Source organism: Panthera tigris, chromosome B1, assembly GCF_018350195.1.
Source record: "Panthera tigris isolate Pti1 chromosome B1, P.tigris_Pti1_mat1.1, whole genome shotgun sequence".
Lineage (NCBI taxonomy): Eukaryota > Metazoa > Chordata > Mammalia > Carnivora > Felidae > Panthera > Panthera tigris.
Genome location: NC_056663.1, coordinates 202,636,501 through 202,658,435, shown reverse-complemented (window position 1 = coordinate 202,658,435; position 21,935 = coordinate 202,636,501). Strand labels below are relative to the sequence as shown.

Here is a 21,935-nt window from a genome sequence, read left to right as displayed (position 1 = left end):
CCCCACTCGGAGGCCCCTGCAGCTGGCATGTTGCAGCGTGTATGAGGAGAGGCCACGGGCATCACAGGCCTTTCAGACTCCTCACAACCCTGGACAAAGCGTGTCCTCTCTGTGTGACCACCTTGGATGCCGGAGCCCAGCTCCTGACAGGGGCCCAGGAGGGATCGCGGCTCCCATCCAGGGGACCTTGCCCCTGCCCGGAGAGTGGGGCGTGGAAACAAGAGCCTGTGAGAAAGACACCGCCATGCTGGTTCTCACAGGATTCACAAGCGCCGCTCCCAGTGAGCCCCGGGGGTGGGGTCTGGGCCACCTTGGAAGACCCACCCAGGCCTCCAATCTCCAGGAGTTTCGGTTCACAAGCAGGGACACCGCTGGGACACCCTGCTCACCAGGACTGGGGCGGCCCCAAGGCCAGGGCACACAGGTTGGGCAGCCATAGGTCCCCCATCTGGGCACCTCATGGCTCACACAGGCCCCACTCTCCCCCATGAACCACCCTCCATTCGTCAAGAACCACAACAGGAAAAACAGTTCAGTGGTCCCCCAAAAACTTAGACCTAAAGTTCCCACGTGACCCAGAAATTCTGTTCCTGTGTATCTACCCAACAGAACGAAAACACGGGAAAATGTGTACATGGGTGTTTATTGCAGCTTATTCACAGCAGCCCAGAAGAGGACCCAGCCCAGAAGTCCACAGATGGATGAAGTGTAGACAGAAGGGAGGCATGCCATTCATCCTTCCGAAGGAAATTCCAACACCTGCTGCAAGGTTGATGAAACCAGACACTGAAGACCCCACGTCGTATGATCCCCTTTCTGTGAAATGCCCAGAACAGAAATGCACAGAGACAGAACGCAGGCCAGAGGTCTCCGGGGGCAGGAGGGGGAGAGTGGGGGCGACTGCACAACGGACACAGCCCCCCACATGCACGCTGGGTACACGAATGCCACTGAGGTAAACGTAAACTGCGTGTGATGTGAATGCCACCTAATTTTTTAAGAAATGACACATATAAGGGAGTCTGGGTGGCACAGCTGGTTAAGCATCCGACTCTTGACCTCTGCTCAGGTCGCGATCTCAGTTTGTGGGATTGAGCCCCATGTTGCGTGGGCTCTGCACTGACAGCACCGTGCCAGCTTGGGAGTCTCTCTCTCTCTCTCTCTCTCTCTCTTTCTCTCTCTCTCTTTCCTGCTTGTTGTGCTCACACACTTTCTACAAGTAAATAAATAAGCTTTTAAAAAAAGAAAAATATGTACAACAACAACAACAAAGCTATAACGGGCCTTGTCAACAAGCTGGGTTGGTGCCCAAAAGCACATCCTTGGGAAAGGCCCAAGGCAAGCGGCAGACCGCAGGGCTGGGCCCCGGGCACTGGGTCTGAGTCTGGGGGAGAAGCCACGTGCCCCCTGCCCCCGCATGCCACGCTGTGCACAGAACACGAGTGACATCTCATGTCTGACACTGCCACCTGCCTTTTTGGTTTTGTCCACATGGTGAGGCGGGCTTCCAACCCCACAGCCCCTATTCTAGAATAATCTGCAACACGACAACTGGAGTGTCAGCAGACCAATCGTCTCCCTCAGAGTTCAGACACCTGTTAGAGGCTGCACATCCACCACGATCAGAATACGGACGGGGCACCGAGCGCAGTGGGGCACAGCCACGCCGGCCTCTCTGGGACTGAGCTGGACTGCTGGGCAGCAGGTCAGGCCTGACCCTGTGGGCGTGGCCAGAGGGCAGAGGCCAGCAGGCCAGGAGGGCCATTCCTGAGACTCACCGGTGCTTGAAGAGGAGGGGGCAGCCTGGCACTGCTCTGCCTGTCGCCTGCCCTCCACTTGGCCCCTCGGGTCCTCCCCCACAGTCTCAAGACACGTCTGCTAAATAGGGCCGCACAGATCTTGGGTCCAGCCACGACACAGGGCTCGGTGGGGGGACAGAGGCTGCCAGGGAAACACTGCCCCCAAAAGCCTTTGTGGTTCTGTGCACCCCTCCTCCAGATCTTTCCCCGTCTGTGACAAGTGAGTTTGCAGCCGGACCCTTCGGCAGCCCCTCCTCAGCCTGGCAAACGCCTCCCTGGGGGTCCACACGCTTTCTTGCTGGCCCTGAGGCAGCTCAGAGACCCTGGTCTCCCTCAGCCTTTGCCAGAGCCCTGTCCCTGGGGCCAAATGACAGAGGTCTGGACTCAGGCTCTCTGTGGGGCACTTGGGGCCAGGGATTCTCAGGGGTATCAGTTCCCAGTCTGGGAGCATTCATCCCAGGGAAAACAACCCTGGCAAGTGTCCTCAGTCAGCGATGCCGGGGGAATGTATGAGGGGCCAGAGGCCATGGTCCTGGAGCTGGGTCCCTGCACACCTGACAGCTGGGCTCTCTGGAGCTTAGCCAGTCTGCCCCACCCGGCCAGGTCCCAGGGCCCGGGGTAGCCGCCTGCCGGAGGGTCAGTGCTCAGCTGCAGGGGCAGGAAGGCAGCTCCTATGTCGTCCCATGGCCTCTCGTTCAGCTAACAGGTGAGGAGACTAGACCTGGCCCCAGCTGCTGAGCACAAGTCCTCGGCCCATCTGTACTCAATCCTGAGCCACTGCTGGGCTCTGGGTGGTGCAGACTTCTCCCAACAGCAGAGAGGCTTCTTGGAGGCTCATGGGCACAGTCGGCAGGGAGTCCAGCAAGGAGGGGGCCACCAAACACGATCTGTCCCAGGACGTGCGACTCCCATCATTCCTTCCTCTCAAAGCTGAAACCAAGACCACAGAAGGTAACAGATACCCAATGGGGTGGAACTTCTCCGGCTGGGAAGTTTTTCACTCTGTAAGTAGCACGCGGGTGCTCCCCCTGGGCTCCTGCGTGTGCTTAACTCACGGTCTGACGTCACCCTCACCTCGCGCCTCCTCCAGAGCCACCAAGGACCCACCCCCACCGGGTGCTCCTGGCTAGTGTGTCTCAGTCCCGCGTTTTGGGGTCACTCTGCCCAAACCCCTGCTTCTTGCCGCTCCACAGGGTAACTGCTGCACTGATGTGCCGCGAGCTCCTTGCCTCCCACGCCCTCCTCTGACTCTTGATTTTCCTTCTGGAATACACTTCCCAGTCCTTGTGCAGCAAGGATTCGGGGGTGGCTACACTTTCGTCTTCATCTAAAACTGTCTTCCATTTCATCCCGGTGCTGACGCAGCCCGGCAAGTGCCGTGCTCCCCAGGGCCCTCCCCCAGCCCAGCCTGGAGTCTGGGCCAGCGCCTGGGAAGGCTCCCCTTGCTCCCTGCCCCCGCCCCAAGTCCCATCAGATGCACCTTGACCCTCATCCCACCCTCCCGGCCTGCCCGTGAACTTCTGGAACCTCAGAGTGATCGCCTCACCCCTGCATGAGGCGGGTTGGTTTTTCATTTTTAATTCAATGACTCTCCCTCTCAGTCCTGGGAGTTCTACAGGCTCTCCGTTCCCACACCTCATTCTCGTGAGTCTGTTCATGTTTTTACCACGCATTCCACATCAGAGGCCGGGTGGGAGGGCCCCCCTCCGGACGGGTGAGTTTTACTCTGCCAGGTACCCCAGTGACACAGTGTGGGATAGGGTTTTCCTAGCTGCCTGTCACCCACGCCTCAGCTTCCTGTGTGAACCCCTCTAACCCACCCCTGCCCTGGAGCCATGCTTCCCCACTGCCACTACCCCCGCCCCCAGCCCTGGGCCACCACCGGAAGGCCATGCTTGCCCGCCCTGAACGCAGCTAACCCTCTAAAATGGTGCAAGAGACGCCTGTGACTTCAGGGCTAGGCCTCAGGAGACCCTGCCATTCCCACTGGGGCACCAACACCATCATGCAACCCCCCCCCCCCCACCGTCAGCCTCCTGGTGGACAGGAGGCCGTGCAGAAGGGGACCCAGCTGCCAGAGGGCATGGAAGGAGAGAGGTGACAGCCGCTGAGCCCCACCCACATGTGGCCCACAAAATGGGGTGACTGTTCTGGTTCTCAGGGCCATGCTCTCAGCCCTGGGGCCAGCTCGGTACAATTCTGCACTCCTGGGCACCCACCGTGGGGGCTCCGCCATCCACATGGACATTCCATGGGCACCCCAAGCGCCACGGTTCCCACCTGGGCTCCCAGGCCCCTTGCCCCACCAGCCCTCCCCTACACCCTCATGTCCAGCTAACAGCACCCCTCAACCTCCCCACCGGGCCTTTCCATCCCAGAGTCCTGCCTGCCATCCCCTTACCTGAGCCTCAGCCAGGTCTCCGTCACCAGCCCCAGCTTCCAGTTCTCCCCCTGAATCGACTCCCTCCCCCTGAAGGATCTGATCCCATCAAGACTGTCGCCACAAGTGACCTGCACCTGGTCCCTCCCCCTTCTGGCACCACACACACACACACACACACACACACCCTGGTGGGGCTGCCCTGCTCACTCTGCTGACTCCATCTGTCCCTCCAATCCCAGCTCCTCTGGGTCCTGGCCCCCTGGCCACCCCACCTGACAGCCCTGAAGGTGCCCACCAGCCAGCACCCCTGCGCCCATTGTGAGGGCTGCACATGACCAGGACAGGCTCTCCCTGGGCAGCCCCAGACGCTGCGGTGTGGTTTCAGAAATCTGCACACAGAACCCCTCGCCGCTGTCCTCCAGAAACCCCAAAACCGAGGGCCTGGAAGGGGTGGTTTCAAAGAGCCTCAGGGCGCCAAGCCCCGCGGAGATGCATCTCCTGACCTTCCAGGAAAAGCCCCTTGACTGTCTCAAAAACTGCTACGATTCTCAAAAAAAACTCTCAAAAACGGCTTAATTCCCTTTTTTATCGAGGTAAAATTCACCTAAGATACAATTAACCATCTTAAATACACATTTCAGTGCTGTGCCACCACCACCTGTCTCCAGTTTTAAAACCTGTTTATTGCCCCAAAAGGAGTCTTGGACCCTCTGGCCGTCGCCCCCCTTTTCCCACCCCTGCCACGACATACGTTCTGTGTCTACAGACCTGCCCTCCGGGACAGTAGGGGAAGCAGAGTTGTAAAGTTTGTGTCCTTTTGTGTCTGGCTTCTCCACATGTCACATAATGACTTGAAGACTCATCCGTATTATAACCTGAAGTTCCTTCCTTTTGCTGGTTGAATAATATTCCATCGTGTGGCTGGACCACACTTCATTTCCTCACTCACTGTTGGTGGACACGTGGGCCACTTCCAATTTCTGTTACGCATAATGTTGCTATAAACGCGGGGATACGATTCTGAAACGTATCTGACATTGGGGGCACCTGGGTGGCTCAGTCTGTTGAGCGTCCATCTTCGGCTCAGGTCATGATCCAGGGGTTCATGAGCTCAAGCCCCTTGTCAGGCTCTATGCTGCCAGTGCAGAGCCGTCTTCAGATCCTCTGCCCCCCGCCCCTCCCCAGCTCACACTCCCTCTCTGTGTCTCAAAAATATAATGCATCCAACAATGAAGTAGTTGATTCCGCTTTTAAGCTTTTTTTGTAATTACAATATTCCTAAAAATAATAGGAAACATTCTCAAAAACTAAGCACCCAACAAACGGCTGCCCCAAAGACACCACCCCCAGGGGTAGGTATGCGCTCCGTTTTCTCCAAGCACCCAGTGTATGACGGCCGCAGTCATGGGGGAGCTTGGGGGGTCCCCGCAGGGCAGAGACTCACAGAGCCCCCGTGCAGAGCTCTAAGGAGCCCTCAGCCATGAAGGCAGCCCCACTTGAAGTGCCCCCAACATTCCCCTGCCCCCACCCTGCACAAAACAAGGAGAAATGAAGAGCCTCAAAACACTTACTGTAAGAAAGAAAAAAACCTCCCATTCATCTCACCCAACTACTCTACATAAATTATCATAATATGAAACATTCTATTCTACTTTGCTTTATCTATTCAGATCAGTAAAAACAAAAAAGAATCCATTCATTTTTGTCTTCTTCCTTCAAACACTTAAACTGCCCATCAATACCTAAGTTTCTTTTCATTCCAACTGTGAAAAGTACAAAACCAAATGCTTCATCAAACCGGACTCATGTAAACGCTGGTGACGGCTTCAGTTCCTTCCTGCAGGAGAGGCACAGCTCAGGGCAGCCGCACTTGCCAATTCCAGCTCCGGGGCCCAACAGACCGGAGTTCAAATCTAGCTTTCCCTCTTCCCGGCTATGAAGGTTCCAACAAGTTAAGATCTCGTCCCTGACATCTCGTTTGTAAAACAGGAACATCAAATGTTCACAAGCACCCCACAACCTCAGCGCCAACAGAGATCTATGCCCCCAGGCTGTCGCTTACACCCAGCCCCTCTGCCTTGGCCACCCCATGGCTCTGGAGTCCTTTCCTGGATCCTGAGCCTCCAGCTGAGGAGGGGTGATGGGGCGGGGACAGGACACAGGAGGATGGCCTGAGATGTTGGGGGCCAGACCTGACACAGCAGAGCCCACTGATGCTCGCTCTGGCTGAAATTCAGCCCTGGGTTCTCCTTCAAAGGCAATGCCAAGGCAGTGGATCAGCACCTGGCCGCATCTCAGCCCAGGGAGGGCACAGGAGACAGCATCACTGTTACTCATCGCCGGCATTTGTAATGCCTGAAGCATCCTGAGTCAGGTTCTGTTTCTAGCAACCCAGGACCGGACATGCCACAGAAAGGGAGGCAGGGTGCACCTTCTAAGACACTCTCACTCTTGGGGTGCCTGGGTGGCTCAGTCGGTTGAGCGTCTGACTCTTGATCGTGGCTCAGGTCCTGACTTCACGGTTCGTGGGTTTGAGCCCCACATCATGCTCTGTGCTGAAAACATGGAGCCTGCTTGGGATTCTCTCTCCCTCTCTCTGCCCCTCCCTCGCACTCTCTCTGTTTCTCAAAAATGAATAAATAAACTTAAAAAAAAAAGATACTTCACTCTCATAATAACCTGGAAGTCACTGGAAAGCCTCAGTGACTGCTCAGACCCCATAAAACGCTCCATGGGTGGTCTTACATTAAGTCCACACCCAAGAGCGCTGCTGACTTTGACACCGGTCATCTGTTGAGCCGCTCCTATGAGCGTCCGACAGAGATGACCAAGTTCCACGCAGCAGGTCCCGTCACCCCACCTGACAAACAGGGAAACTGAGGCACGGGGCCAGGCAGGGACGGGGGAGGATTCCCACCCAGGCCCCAGTGCCTGCTGCCCTGTCTGCAGCTTCGTGCTATTTATGCCAGAGCGGGCAGCGAGGTCAGCCCAGGGAGACAGGAGAGAAACACGGGGACCCGCGGCTTTCGGCGTATGCGTTTGTCTTCCAGCTGGGACCCGCTCACCGTGTTCCCCTTTGCTGGGCACAGGGCATGCCACGTAGGAGCCGTGGCTGCCCAGTGCTGTCACCCCAAAGGAGACAAAACCACAGCTCTGCCGTCAAGAACTGCAAATGACCGCTGAGTCACGTATACGCCCTTAGATGGGCATCTTTACACAGTTAAAAGAAGCCTGTCTTCTGATCTGGGGACTCCCGGCAGGGCAGCGTTAGGAGAGGCACCAAAGCATCCTGACGTTACCCATCCTTCTGCAGGTAGAAGGAAATTACCTAACAGGCCTCCCGTTCGGAGAGGGGGGCAGTCCGCTGACTCCGGCTCCCTCCCCGCCACGCCACTGCCTGCGGACTCCGAGACCAGAGATCAATCAGGCAACACTCAAGACTCCCGGCCTGTGACTCGCCCATTTCACAGTCACCATCAGAACAGGAACGTTTCCCGTTACTGTGCTCCTCTGACTGTGAAGTGCAGACCCTGAGCGATGACCTAAGAGCTGGCACAGAGACTGACACTCACCATCCGTCAGCCACTCAGCCCTCCCTGGCCCTGCAAATGCCAGGGGCACAGGGCTGGGCGTGTGAAGCCACACACAGAAATACAGCGAAGCCTCGGAAACGAGATGGGGACCTCCCCCTGAGTCACTCCCTACCCAAGCAGGTGGGCTCCATAAACCACCTTCAGGGATGGGCACCTCTCAGGCCCTCCCATTTGCCCATAGCCTCCAAGTGCTGAGGCATCCGAAGGAAAGCTCTCCGGAGGGGCGGCCAGATGGGGCAGCAGGGAGGAGGGCCCGTGCCTTCTGAATCCTGGGATGACAGAGATGGGTGTGTGGGCCAGCCCAGCCTGCTGTGACTCAGCACTGCCGAGCATCCTTCCCAGGACTCCGCGAGCCCCCTCTGTGCCAGGCACCTGCTGGCGGAGGGAGCTCAGCCCCGGCACAGCCTGTGTGGCCAAGCTTTCCGGAACACTGGCTTTCCAGTAGCTCACCTCAGAGAGGAATGTGTTCCTCCAAGGATGGCCTCAGCTGTGGCCGGGCACTCAGAGTTTATCGGCGGAAAACGCAGCCTGGCTAGAAGTTCACATTAAAACCCCAAGCTCCTGAAACAGTGTCTGTACCTGGCACCAGGATCCAACATGGCACTGCGAGGTCAGCAGCTCGCTTCCCAGGCAGGCAGAGCAGGGAAATCGAGGCACGTGCTGATACTGCCCTCCCAGACCCAAGAGCAGCAGGACCCAGGTTGAGGGAAGACTACCCATCTCACCAGCTTCCGCTGTAAGCCCTCCCACAGCCCTGGGGTCTGCCAATGCCCTGGCTGGATTTCTCCAGGTCTCTGTCGGGGAGTCCCGAAAGGATGAGGGGCTATGCAACGTCTCTGCACTTTGGGGGCCGTGCAGACACAAACCCAGGCCCTTCCCATGGCCCTGTGACCTGCTGGTTTAATACCTGAAGGACTCCTACCTGCTATGGCATTCCCAGGGTCCTGCGCCCCGCCAGGTGGTCAAGGAACAGAGGGCCAGCTCCACGCCCATGACCAGGGGGCCTGGGACTCTGGAAACCAGGAGGGACCGTGGACAGGGCTCTAGATGCCCTGGTCCACTGAGGCTGGGTTAAGTTGCAAACACCCTATCTGGATGTACGCTCGGGCAGACTTCACAAAGCTCGAAGGGTGCTTCTTACAAAAAGCACACGTGCCCATCACATTACCCGGGCTTCTGAGAAGGCTATGTCATCTCTGACCTGAACCCAGGGTACCGACAGTTCCCAGATAAACATCAGTCACTAAAGCACTGTATTCACAAGGAATGTTAATGACCCACATCCCAGGAGTCGTTTGGGGGTACGGACGAGAGAGGGCTTCATGGAGCACAGGGCGGAGCATGGTAACCCCCACCCAGCTGGACAGTATCACCTACCCACCCATCAATTCTTCCTCAAAGATGGAAAACACGATTTGACCTGTGCCATCATTAGGATGCTCTTTAATGACGGCTGAGCTATCCTGGCTGGGCCTGGTCTGGGGCCCCCTTCCACTATGCCAGGATTTCACCCTTTAGCACAGTGACCAGGCGTCAACAAGAAAGCGATTAACCCAGCAAGAAACGCAAGTATTAACACTTTCCTTTCGAATGGAGATACCAATTATTCCAAAAGGTTTCACCTTCTTAAAGTTCACTCTTTCTTGGAAGGACTTTCCCTAAACAAAACTCAAAAAAGCTTGTCACCAACATCACAAAGGGCAGGCTGATAAGCTTTCCCACACATTCCTTTCCTATCCAGCTTTCACAGTCCAGATAATACTGACAAATCCTGAACACTTCACATGAAGAGAAATTATAGTGTTTAAAAGATGGCCTTGAAGAAAATAAATGGAAATATGAGAGATGGGTAATGTCATTTTAACGTTAAACTACTATATTATACATCAAGGCTTTTTTTTTTAAACCCAACTGAGGTAGTTATTAATGATTCAGATATCAAAAATTTTAAGTGTCAGAATGTTTTAAAGCACTTCTGAATCCTTTTTAGAACTGCGAGAACAATGAATATTTTTGGCTCCACAATATTTTCCACTGCACTGGAATGAACAAGAAGCTTGGTGTTCAGTTTTAGACCAAAGCAGGGATTAAATCAAGAATGCAGTTTGAATTGTGTATCTATCTAAATACAAAAGTGAAAAAAACAAATCGTAACTGCAGGCAACAGTCTCCCCCAGACACATTCCCCCGCAGCTAACTCTCACACCTCTTGTCCTCCAGCCTGGAATCTTCCCAGCACTGACTCTGTGCTCACCTGTCCCAAATGGATTAAATTAGAAAGGTAAGGGAACCAGAAAATTCAATTCATAATCCAAGACAAAAGTCTGAGCTTTGGTTTGAAAAATGAAAAGCTACTGGGGTGACCTAATATGCTCCAACTCTTCAAACAATCAAGATATTTAACTCCAAAGACAGATCCCAAACAAGAGACCGCCCAAGCTCAAGCTGACTGCGGGGCACCACGCCAAGGCCAGACACAAAGATCTCAGATGGACGTGTGTCTCAAGTCCAAGGCTCAGGGACAAATATCAGACGTGACCTGACACAAAGCACCAGCCCTCCCTTCTCCGCTGCACCATTGTGACTGATTTACACCGGCCCTCCACCCAGCCCCCGTCGGCCCCTGGAGCTTGTCTTAGAAGGGCAGCTGCCTGCTGGAGAGGGAAACTTAGGGGTACCATTCTCCATTCCGGGGCACAACCTCCAGGGCAGTATTGTTTTCCACTCTTGAAGACTTTCCCCTCAGCTGAAACTGTGCAGCTATTAACGAAACAGAGAGCACACCATTGCTCTTCCTCCCCTTCCAATAAGACAACACAGTTAGGTGATCCTGAAATCAAGGCCGACTCCGGAGCCACGGCTGGAACCTGGACTTCTGACAAAAGTGTTTTTGGAAACACCAGAATGTTACCTGACCTATGGTACATTTCCCTGCCAGCCTCTGCTGGCATATACCTTGAAACAGTAACACTGCTGTCCACCCTAGATATGACCTTTTGACGAGAGGACTTGATTTTTCCTTAACCGGAGACAAAAGTCACACACACAAAAAGCCATTCCTTGTACAGATATCCTATGCAGTGGCTGTCACCTCCCCCTGACAACCCCCCGGCAGGACAGCAGGAGGGCTGAGACTGGCCTTAGGGGAGACTGCAGTGAGGAGCGGGTAGGTAGAAAATGACCAGGGAGGTCCCAAACCACAGGGAGCCAGGAAGCACCAGGGTCGCACCAAGCCACCACCACCCCCACCACCACGGATAAGGAGCTGCTACAGGACAAGGTTGGGAGGCCAGTGGCTGTACCTGACGCGGAAGAACCGAATCCTCTCTGGGGGAGGCCAAGGCGGAGCAAGGAGCACCACAGGCATCCTAATCCTTCAGCCCAACACTCCGGAGAAATCTCCGACCCCAAACACCACGAAGCACAAGCTTTCGGGTCCCTGGCTCGTCCCCTAGACCCCGGTCTCCCCACACAGATCTGCTGCCTCCCCGGAACCGGCGCACCAGGAGGGCACGGATTTAAAGAAACCCCCACCCTGAGAGACCACCCACGTGGGGGAGGGAGGGCGGGGAAGCCCAATCCAGAAAAGCGGTCCAGCCTCGCGGGGAGCAGTGGGTTCCCTGGGTCGTCAGTGACACTGCGGCCTCGGTGACCCCACCCCAGCGTCATCGCCCTCAGCCAAGACCCCAGCGCCTCCGCCTGCCCGCTGCGCCGGCCGGCAGCTTGTAGCCCCGGACCCCAAAGGCGCCCCCAGGACTCTGGGCCCCGCGCCCCGTACCGCGGCCCCCGGCCCCGCGCTGTCCACAGCGGACACGAGCCCGGGCCGCCGGCGGGACGCAGCGCCCGCAGTGCGACTGGCGCAGCCGCCAGCCGCCGACCCCGCGGGCGAGGGGGGCACCCGTTCTGGATTGGGGAGCACGCGGGTGGGCGCGGGCCAAGGACCCGGCCGAGGTGCGGGTCAGTGCTGGTTCGGGAAGGCAGGGCCGGGGCCGTGCGATGGGGATCCGCTCTGCACACAGGGTAGGAGGGGTCAGCCCGGGACCCGGGGAGAGGAAAGTGGGGGTCCGCTCCAGAACCTGGTAGAGGTGGAGCGAGGGTCTCTTCCGGAGCGCAGGGCGAGGCTGGGGAGTACAGTCCGGGCACAGGATAACGGGGACGGGCAGAAGAGGAATGAGGGGGTCCCCCACCACCACCCCGGTTCAGGCAGCAGGGATGAAAAGGTCCTTCCGGGACGCAGGAGAAGTAGGAGGGGGTCGGCTTCGGGCTGCGGGTCGGGGACCCCGAGGTGCGAGCGCGGCGCCCAAGCAGGACGGGGATGAGCAGGGAGCGGAACGCGCCCTGGCCGCGGGCAGAGGAGGGAAAGCGCGCCCCGGCCGGAGCGCGGCGGCAGGAGGGTCAGTCTAGGACCTGGCTTAGGAAGGGGTGGGGGAGGCGGGACCCGCCGCAGGGGTCCCGGCACCGTGCGCGCGGGTCGCCGAGCGGAGCGGAGGTGTCGGCGGCCGGCGAGAGAGGGGTCTGCCTGGGCAGAGAGGGACGGGCGCTCACCTTGGGTTTGTACAGCCACTTTCGGAACCTGTTCATCATCGCCGCGCCGGCCCGGCCCCGCGGCCCTCGCCTCCGCAGCGCTGCGCCCGGCCCGGCTGCGGCGCGGGGCGGACGCGGGGGCAGGGCCGGGCCGGGGCCCGCGCGGTCCCTGGGCGGCGGGCGTGAGCGGAGCCGGGCGCGGGGCGGGCGGAGGGCGGCGGACAGGTGCGCGGGGCAGGTGCGCGGCCGGAGCTGCTCCGCGAGCGGCGCGCAGGGCGGACCCGCAGCCCCGCTGCAGGCGGACGGGCGCACGGGCGGACGCGGGCACGCGGGCGCCGGCTCCTCGCGGCTCACTGACACCCCGCGCCTCGCCGGCCACCGCGCCGCGCGCCGCACATGCGCCGACGCGCCGCGAGCCCCCTGCCCGCCGCCAGCAGCCGAGGCCGCCCAATCCCGCGGCGCCGCGCCGCGCCCCACCCGAGGCGCGCTCCCCGCCGGAGGGCGACCCGGCGCTCCCGGTGAGGGCGAAAAACTACAAGTCCCGACGGGCATTGGGGGGAGGCGGGGCCCTAGGCGCGGCGTCCTTGGCCGCACAGCGGGCGCTGTGCATTCTGGAGCTTGTAGTCTTCCCGCCGGCGGCGCCGGTGCGTGGCTCCGGTTGCTAGGTGACGACGCCCAAACTGCACCCCGGCGCGAGCTCCCCCTGTCCGGGTGGTGGCAGAGGTCCCGGCTGAACAGAAGAAGTGAAGTGGGGGACCCGCTGCGATTCGCGAGACCCGCCGCACCCGCTGGCCCTGGCATCTGCTGTGGCGGCGGGTGGAGGTGGGACGGAAGGTTTGGCGGCAGGAGCTCCTGTGAAGCCAGCACACAGGTAGGAGGGGGAAGGGAGCAGGTGGAACCCGACAGGGAGGAGGGCGAGGCGCGTTTCCTCAGCATCAGCACCTCTCTCCAACAACTTCCCACGGTCAGTCCTCATCTCCTGCTTCCCATCTTCTTACTTTCGCTAATTTTGGTCTTCTTCCCAGCTCCTTGATTAAAGTGAACGGTGCTTTTTTTTTTTTTTTTTTATCGCCACAATAAACGGTGCTTTTTAAAAAGATATTCACCCATATTCACTATTGCCCCCAATGGTGCCCTAATTTGGGTCCATTAAGATAATCACCAAAATCTGAGAACCTGTTTATGTGGCAAGCAGAGAGCTAAAAACATGTGTTGAGTACAAGACACTTTAAATTCCCACTGACAGCTGAAGAAACTGAGGCACAAAGAGGCTGCTGTGTTCTTATCTGTAGGAAGAGGATCCAGATCACAGTTGGCGCTCCCGCAACAGCTTGGAGCTTTCCCTGTCCCCACCCACCACCGCTCCTCTGAGTGTTCTGAGATGTGCAGATTGGGGGTGCGGGGGGTAGAAGTAACTTCTCCCTTGGTAGAGAATTCATTCTCTGAGACTCGTTGGCCCCGGGTCTCAGGGCTCGGGTGGTTCTGGACTAGAGTGGTCCGCGGAAGTCCGTGCGAGTCTCCCCAGAGGCAGCTTCTGAGGCTTCCGTGTGTGCTGGTGGTGGGCCATGTTCTCTTCTGAGTGCCTGGCTAATCTTGCCCACTCCCCTCTAGCTGCCACCCACTCTGCTCCCTTAGGTTGCCAGCACACAGACCCCACCCCGTCCCCATTGCCTCCTATCTCCGATTCTTTTCGCCTTTTCTCTCCTGAGCCCGCTCTGATCGGGCTTTCACCCAACTCCCTCTCCCAAGTTCTTCATCAAAGTCATCCTTGACCCTGATGTTGTTAAATCCAATGATTGGAGCTCAGCCCCATCTCCTCCTTGAACCGTTAGCAACAGGCAGCTCAGCTGAGTGCTCTCCTCCCGGACACGGCGTCCTCAGTTGGCTGGAGCAGATCACACTCCAGTGGTTGCTCCTTCTCAGTCTTCTGGGCAGGGGCCTCCTCTGCTTCCCAACCTCCTGACACTAAAGCCCCGGGACTCAGTCCTTGGAAATTCTTCTTCTTATTTTTTTTAATGTTTATTTATGTTAGAGAGAGAGAGAGAGAGACAGGGAGGGAGGGAGGCAAAGAGAGAGGAAAGACACAGAATCAGAAGCAGGCTCCAGGCTCTAAGCTGTAGGCACAGAGCCCAAGGCGGGGTTTAAACTCACAAGCCATGAGATCATGACTTGAGCCAAAGTTGGACGCTTAACCGGCTAAGCCACCCTGGTGCCCCGGACCTTGGAAACTCTTCTATCTACTCCTTCCCTTGGGTGATTTCCTGCAGTCACATGGTCTGGTAAACACCCATTTTCTCCTGACGTTTCCAAAACTTACATGTCCAGCCTGAACATCACCCTGGGACTGCAGACCCCTTTACCCATTCTTTGCCAATGGATGTCTAACAAATCCCCACAAACTCAATGTGTCCAAATGGACTCTCAATCTTCACACATAAGACCTGCTCCTCCCCAGCCAGTGCTTCTAGCATAAGAACTCACTGTAGACAGTGGACTATTCTCCACGGTTCTGTCCTTCATTGACTCCAAGGCTAGGGCTGTCGTTGCTCGTGCAGAGGCTTTCTTCCTATCCTCCCCAGTTTGAAACTGTGTGCAGGAGGAAGGCTGACCTCCGAGAAGTGGGTGTATCAATTAAGATTAGGTTCAGCTATATGTAATGAAAAATCCAAAGACCAGAGAGGCCCAAGCAAGGTTATTTATGTTTCCATAAAGGAGGTCAATGGGGAGCCAGTCCTGGAAGGTATAACAGCCACAGAAATGTCATCAGGGACGTGGACTCTTCTAGCTTTCTCTTCTGCCACCTTTAACATGTTTCCTCACAGTCCAGGATGGCTGCCTAAGTTCCTGCCATCACTTCCTGAGTCCAGCCAGCAGGAAGGAAAAGAGAAGAAGAGTATAAGCCTCTCCCTTTCAGAGAGACTTTGCAGAAGTCTCACATTCTTGTACTTCAGGGCATATCTCGCTGCTGGGGAGGCCAGGGAATGTCATCTTTCAGTTAGGCAGCAATAAACCCAAGTAAAACTCAGTGTTTTATTATTCAGGAGGAAAGGGAGAGTGGAGATTAAAAAGCAACCAGCAAAACCTGCTGTGTGGGTCTATACTTTAAGCACAATCCGTCAGAGCATGACTTGGCAAAAATCCTTGGGAGATTTTTACTCGGAATTAAAAGCCAAGAAAAGAATTTATGTTAATTAACACACATTTTGTATCTGTGTAAATGAAGCCTCTCTAGTGGTTGAGGGTGTTGAACTGGTTTGTGTCTGATGAATTTAAATCTCCTGTCATCTCACTTCTGTCTATAAAGGATTTGCTAAGAAAAGAGAAGCTTTGGTCCAGCCCACCTTTAAAGTTTCCTTAAATTTGAGACAGTCAGGTCTTGATTCGTGGAGTTAAATCTTGGGAATTAAATACCACTTCCCATGTATCTGGTTTTACCCCATTAGAACAAAGCTGAGGTGCCAAGAGCATGTATCAGAATCAGAAGACTTTACCGCCTGTCTCCTACCCAAAAACGTCATTGTGTCCACTAAGCTCACAGGCTAATTTCAGTAAGAATGCAGGACTCAAGTGTCTCTTTTCCTGATTTCCACCCTCCTGGTGCAGCTGCTCTGTGTCTCCTCTGCCCCAGGGCCCTCAGGCCTGGTAGTGAGCCAGACTGCCAGGGACTAATGGTTCCAGCCAGCTGGGCTCCCCAGGGACCCCCCTCCTCCGCACAGCCCCTCACAGACTCCCCTCTGCATCCTCCACCTGGCTCAGCCATTTGTTGCCTCCAGTTCTGTCCAGGCCCGCTCTGCATTGGGGACAGGGCTTGGCTGCCTCTCTGGCTCTTCTTGGACTTTGAGCCATCACCAAAGGGCCTCTTGGAGCGTCCTTTCTTCAGAATGTTCCAGCTCCGGGACAGGAGGGAGGGCAGGGAAGTCGTCCTGCCTGAGGAACATCTCCCACTAAACACGTGCAGACCGCCCACACTCACCACCCACAGCAGGTGCCGGAGGGAACCCTTTTCCTGCCGGTATCTGGTTCCTCCAGGCAGAGCTGTGTTCAGAGCAGATGCAGAAAGGTAGGGCCAAGGGCCAAACCCCATCCCGGGGCAGTGCCCCCAAGTGCCTGTTGGGGGAGGGGCGAAAAGACTGCATCCTCAACGTTGTTTCTGTAAAAATAGACTTTTTACTAGTTGTGCTCATTTCCTTGTGAGCTCCAGAATGTGTAAATGCTATTTTGCTTTACTATGTTGACATGGTGTCTCTTTCCCCCAGTTATGGCTCATCCTGAGATGTTACCGGGAATCTGGCAGAGTGGGTGTTTGGAGGGTTGCAGAACCAGCCTGGGGCTCAGGCTCCCACAGGCAGGAAGCGCTCCCTTGGGATGGGGAGCCTGACCCCCCCCCCACCTCAACCCCCCAACTCAGCGTGGGGTTTGTTCTGTCCCACCTTTACTTGCTTAGTAAATATCTCGTGGGCATCCATTATTCTCCAATTAAACGAAACAATGAAAGCGAACTTGTTGAACTATAGGATCTGTGGAAGCAAAGGCTTGAATTAAAAAAGATCACTAATACAGGGGCACCTGGGGGGCTCAGTCGGTTGAGCTCAGGCTGTGATCTCACGGTTCGTGGGTTCGAGCCCTGTGTTGGGCTCTGTGCTGACACTTTCAGCTTGACTGTTCTGCAGTTTGCGTCCTGTCATTGACTCCGCAGACACCTCTGCGGCACTTGCTGGAGACCAGCTCTGGTTAAGCTGCTGGAGACCAGCTTGTGGACGCAGAAGTGGCACAGGAGGGTCCTGCGTCATAGGTTTGGATGAGTTCAGAGGAGGCACGGAGAAGGGAAGAGCTAAGGGAGGAGGAAGCAGGCTCCACAGGTGCTGATATTTGCATCAGGTGTTAAGGGATGCGTAGGAGCTCACCGGAGAGAGGAGAGGCGTGTTCAAGGTTCAGGAGATCCACGTGAAGGGGCTTGAGAGCCAGTGAGAATCCTGGGAAGACAGAGCTGGGGTACAGGACGGGAAGCAGGAGAAGGACCCCAGGAACTGTGAGCCCAGGCTGCGAAGGGGTAGGACGTGCTGGGTACCCCAAGAGTTGGGAGGATCTGTTAATGATGGCTGTTAGTGGAAGGACACTCCCCTGACCTGAGGCCACTCTCCCCCAAACCTCCCTCACCTCAGAGAGTGGCACTGCCATCTATCCCACCTGCCAGAGGCTCAGGCCAAAAGGGTCCTCCCGCCTTTCCCCCACACTGGAACACCTGCCCGGGAGGACAGTGGCTGTGCCGGGGGGTAAGGCGGAGGGCCAGGCCTGGGAGACCTGGTGAGTGGGTCTGTGGCCACTTGGTGCAGGCGGACTGGGTGATCCTCACCTGCAAATGTCCCACAGCCTCTCAGACGTGGGACCCAGGGCAAAGGGTTTGCATGAACACAAATAACCAAGTACAGGGGCTCATCCAGAGGGGCCACGGGCAGCCTGTGGCCTCAAGACTTCCAAGCTCCATCCCATGCAGCGAGGCCTCTAATGCCAGATGAGGGGTGGTTAGTGTTGGGGGGGTGGCCCCCACTTTCTGCGGCCTTTAAAATGTCCCTTTGTCCACTAGCTGCATGAGGCTGAGAAAAGTCAGATCTCGCTAGGGAAAAGATTGCAAACTATGGAAATAGATCTTTTCCAGAACTTCTCCCAGAGCCAATATTTCCTCCAGGGACATTCACTCAGTCTGCAAGCCAGGCCCTAGGGAGGAGTCCTAGCAGTACAGACTCCCACAGCAAGAAAAAAGAACTGATTGCACACCCCTCAATGCTACCTTTTGGCCCAGAGACACCTCGTGTCCCTCTGTGTGGTCAGCAATGCCATCGCCAGGGGTGGGACATCAGAGCAGGGCAACCCACCCAGAGGAGGCGGCCAGGTCAGGGCCCTGACTGTAGGGGTCATGACTTCCTGCCTTCGGGTAAGTTAAGTCACTTGTCCTCAGCTGCCCAGCAGACCTGGGACTCGGGCCAGGAGGACTGCACGGCATCCACAGCCTCGCGAGGCCTCGTCTGTACCCCTCCTGCACCTCTGTCTCGGGCGCCGACCTCCTCGCTGCGGCCCTCACCTCGTCTTGCCTGTGTCCGAGGGTCAGGACCTGCTCCCACGGTCCAGCCAGCCTGCCCCTGGCAGATGAGAGAGGAGGGGCCAAGCCGGCCAGCCCCCTGCCCTCAAGCCACAGATGGGGACTGCTTCTGTTCCCAAAGGTGCTGTGTGGCCTGCTCTCCAGGTGGCCTGTCCCACTGCTGAGGGGCGGACCTGGAAGAAACGAGTAGCTCAGTGTGTGTTCACAGTCAGCGATGCCGCCACCTGGCCGCACGTCAAAAGGGGGTCACCTGGCACGCGCTGGCCCCACGTCACCACCCGTCCTTCCGACCCCTGCACCTGCAAAGGCCAAAGTTTGGGCTCGGTGTAGGTGGTCCTGGTGAAGATAGGGACAGATGGATGAGCACACTGCTTTCAGTGCCTGCATGCAGGTGGCCAGTTCCTTTCTCCTGGGCCTGAGCCCACGTGACTCTAGGTGGCCCCTGGGGCAGTGACCGCAGCCAGGTCCTACCAGCAGCTAGCTCACTCAGTACTGATGGTCATGCCCACTTTGGGGCAAGAACCGATGTAGAAATAGGGACTCAGCCCCCGCTGTGGTCCTCTGTGGGTCTCAGCCATTGCCCCCTGCAGTGTGCTCTCGTTTCGTGGAACCACTGACTGGTCTCCAAACCCGGACTCTCCTGAGGCTTGGTCTTCAGGGCCGGCACCCGGCATCAGGGCTTCGAGCCGGTTTCAGTGCGTTTCCCCGTTCCAAGAGGTCTGTCTTCTGGTCGCATACGAGAGAGGCTCGTGCCGCTTCTGTCCCTGCACCGCTAGGGCTGGGCGCCTGAGCGACCCGAGTCAGGCCTCAGGGCCGGGCGGTGCAGGGGCCCAGGTGTGCAGCCAGCAGAGCAGGGCAGGAGTCAAAGCCTCCTTCCCAGAGCGCTCAGCTCAAACCCGCTCGGGATGCTGCGCCTGGTGAGGGCTCCCCTGTTCTTGTGCCCCTGGCCTGCCTCCTGCTGTCACCTTCCTGGAAATGCCCCTGCTTCCCAGTCCCGTGTCTGCCCCTTTCTGGGCTCCCTCCGCAGGGCAGGGTGCAGGGCCTAGTTTTTCTGCTCGCGCGCTGTCCTTCTCCAGGTTGGAGATGGATTCCCTGCTGGGGGAGGAGGCTGGTCCGCACCCCTATCCCCTCCTATGCCACCTGCTGTCTCCCTCGGTGACAAAAGCATTCAAGGCGCTCAAGAGCCCCGTCCACAGGGAGACCCACCCATCCTTCAGCCCTGGGACGTTCTCTCCCGTGACTCCTCTCTTCTCTTTGCTCGTGGGCATTTGGGCCTTTTGGAGTGGTTCCCTGGTTTTCTGGGTATTTTTCTCCCACTTTGTGTTTTCATCTTTTTATTCTCTCTTGGGAGATTTTCTCAACTGTACCTTCCACCTCTTCTATTTGTATTTTTAGTTCTGCTGCCATATTTTAATTTCCAAGACTCTGTCTTCCTCCACTGTTCTTGTTCCTTGGATACCACATCTCTCTTATCTCTCGGAGGTGACAGAGGCACGTTTTCTGGGTTTTAACCGCTGTCTGCTTCTGCTTCTCCTCTTGCCTCGGCTTCACAGTTGTGTGTCAGAGGCTCTCTGAAGCATCTGGTGGCATTTAGCCCTCACACTCTTGAAAGCAGTGGGGGGACTCAACCAATGGGCTGGACTGGCTGGGACAGCCCATCTTGCTGGGGACCCCAGTGACAGTGTATACAGCTTTTCTTTTTTTCACTCAGTCTCCATTCTGGGGGGGTCTAGGTCTGGGGACTGCTATCTGGATCCATTCCAACTCGTTGGGGGTTCAGGGGAGGTGCTCGCATTGTCCCCAGGATGCTAGCAGCCTGGCTTTGCCAACAGCTGGTGCCCAAGAAGACCAGCAGTGGGGTGGCCCAGAGACACCCCTCGAGTAGCATGGAACAAGACGGGGACATGGAGAGGGAGCCTCTGATGGGCCTGGCCACCCCCCTCTAAGCAATTTGGGGCTTACCTATTAGAACCAGTTCCCAGGGTCCCAGCCCCAACCCAAGCAGCTCTTCCAAGGTCTCCCAGAGAGAGGCTCTGGGCAAGCTGGTCTCCTGGAGCTAGTATGTTTCTGGAAAGTTCAGTGCCCATACGAGATCTGGCCACTTACCAACTGTGCATTCTTTCTGGGTGTTGGGTCCACCACCTTTAAAATGGGGGCATTGAGGGGCGCCTGGGTGGCTCAGTCGGTTAAGCGGCCGACTTCAGCTCGGGTCATGATCTCGCGGTCCATGAGTTCAAGCCCCGCATCGGGCTCTGTGCTGACAGCTCAGAGCCTGGAGCCTGTTTCAGATTCTGTGTCTCCCTCTCTCTGACCCTCCCCCGTTCATGCTCTGTCTCTCTCTGTCTCAAAAATAAATAAACGTTAAAAAAAAAAAAATGGGGGCATTGAGGGACACCTGAGTGGCTCAGTCAGTTGAGCATCCAACTCTTGGTTTCAACTTGGGTCGTGGTCTCACGGTTCGTGAGTTCAAGCCCCATGTCGAGCTCTGTGCTGACAGTGCAGAGCCTGCTTGGGATTCTCTCTCTCTCTCTCTCTCTCTCTCTCTCTCTCTCTCTCAGACCCTCCCTTGCTTACACACACACTCTCTCTCTCTCTCTCAAAATAAATAAACATTTTTTTTTTATTTTAAATAAATAAATAAAATGGGAGTGTTGAACCTGGTGACCTGAAGATTCTTCTTGCCCCAGCCATTTGGGATTAGGTCACCTACTCCTCTGGGCAAGACCTTCTGTATAAACAGTCACTGAACCCCAGCTAGGCTGAGATATGCTCAGAGGCCTACCCCTCCCAGGCGTCCTCCCCAGCCATGCACAGTTGTGGGGCTTGGGGCCACGTGGGGAGGCCTGGGAGCCTCCAGGATCTGTGGGTGGGTGGGGGCCTGGGGTGGACTCCTCAGGGCCAGCCTGGGCCCATGGACGGCAGAGTCCTGCAAGGACACGGTCCAGGAAGTGGGCCCGGGTTTCCCCAGCTGGGGTCCCTGTCTCCCTCTAACATGCCTCACTGTGAGAGGTCCCAGGCTCCCAGGGGACGTCCCGTCTAATGATAAAGCCTCTGTGGCTGCCTTTGCCACCTGCCGAGCTGACAGCCCAGAGGTCATGGAGGGTGTGACCTGTAATGGTTTGCTTCTAGAGTCCTGCCCTGGGAAGATGGCCTACTACGGAAAATGCATTGAAACTGTGATTGGGCAACTGGACAAATTTAAGGCTAAGAAGGGCAGTGCTGAGCAGTTCCTGGAGGCCGCGTCCACCACCCTGCAGGTAGGATCAGTGGCGGCTCGGGGCTCGCTGGGAGGCATGCTGGTGACACCTGTCATGTAGCTAGTTACTTTCTAGGAAGACAGCTGCTTTCCGTCCTCCCTGGGGAGAGGCCCTGGGCACGGCCCCATGCCATTCGAAGGCTGGATGTCCTCAGCTTCACTCTAGGTCACAGTAGTGGCTGCAGTGTTTCTAGGGGCCTTCAGGGACCCTCTCTGTGCCTCGAGAGGCATCCCTGGCATCTGGAATGTGCATCAGACCACTCTTGTAAAAGGGAATATTGGC

At 56.9% G+C, this 21,935-nt stretch overlaps 2 protein-coding genes across 4 annotated transcripts in view; one reads left to right on the top strand and one right to left on the bottom strand.

Moving 5' to 3' along the window:
- ZFYVE28 (zinc finger FYVE-type containing 28) overlaps nt 1–12,369 on the bottom strand; it is a 116,463-nt gene extending 104,094 nt beyond the window's left edge. For both annotated transcript variants that reach the window (XM_042985123.1, XM_042985126.1), the window contains exon 1: nt 12,321–12,369. In XM_042985123.1, coding sequence (XP_042841057.1) covers nt 12,321–12,359 — 39 coding nt within the window. In that variant the 5' untranslated portion in view covers nt 12,360–12,369. The remainder of the gene's footprint in view (nt 1–12,320) is intronic.
- A 433-nt stretch (nt 12,370–12,802) lies between these two features.
- The window catches only part of CFAP99 (cilia and flagella associated protein 99), a 40,885-nt gene continuing 31,752 nt past the window's right edge, over nt 12,803–21,935 (top strand). The window contains exons 1-2 of one of the 2 annotated variants that reach the window (XM_042985121.1): nt 12,803–13,170; nt 21,526–21,653. In XM_042985121.1, coding sequence (XP_042841055.1) covers nt 21,543–21,653 — 111 coding nt within the window. In that variant the 5' untranslated portion in view covers nt 12,803–13,170; nt 21,526–21,542. The remainder of the gene's footprint in view (nt 13,171–21,525; nt 21,654–21,935) is intronic. The other variant, XM_042985122.1, reaches the window with a different exon arrangement.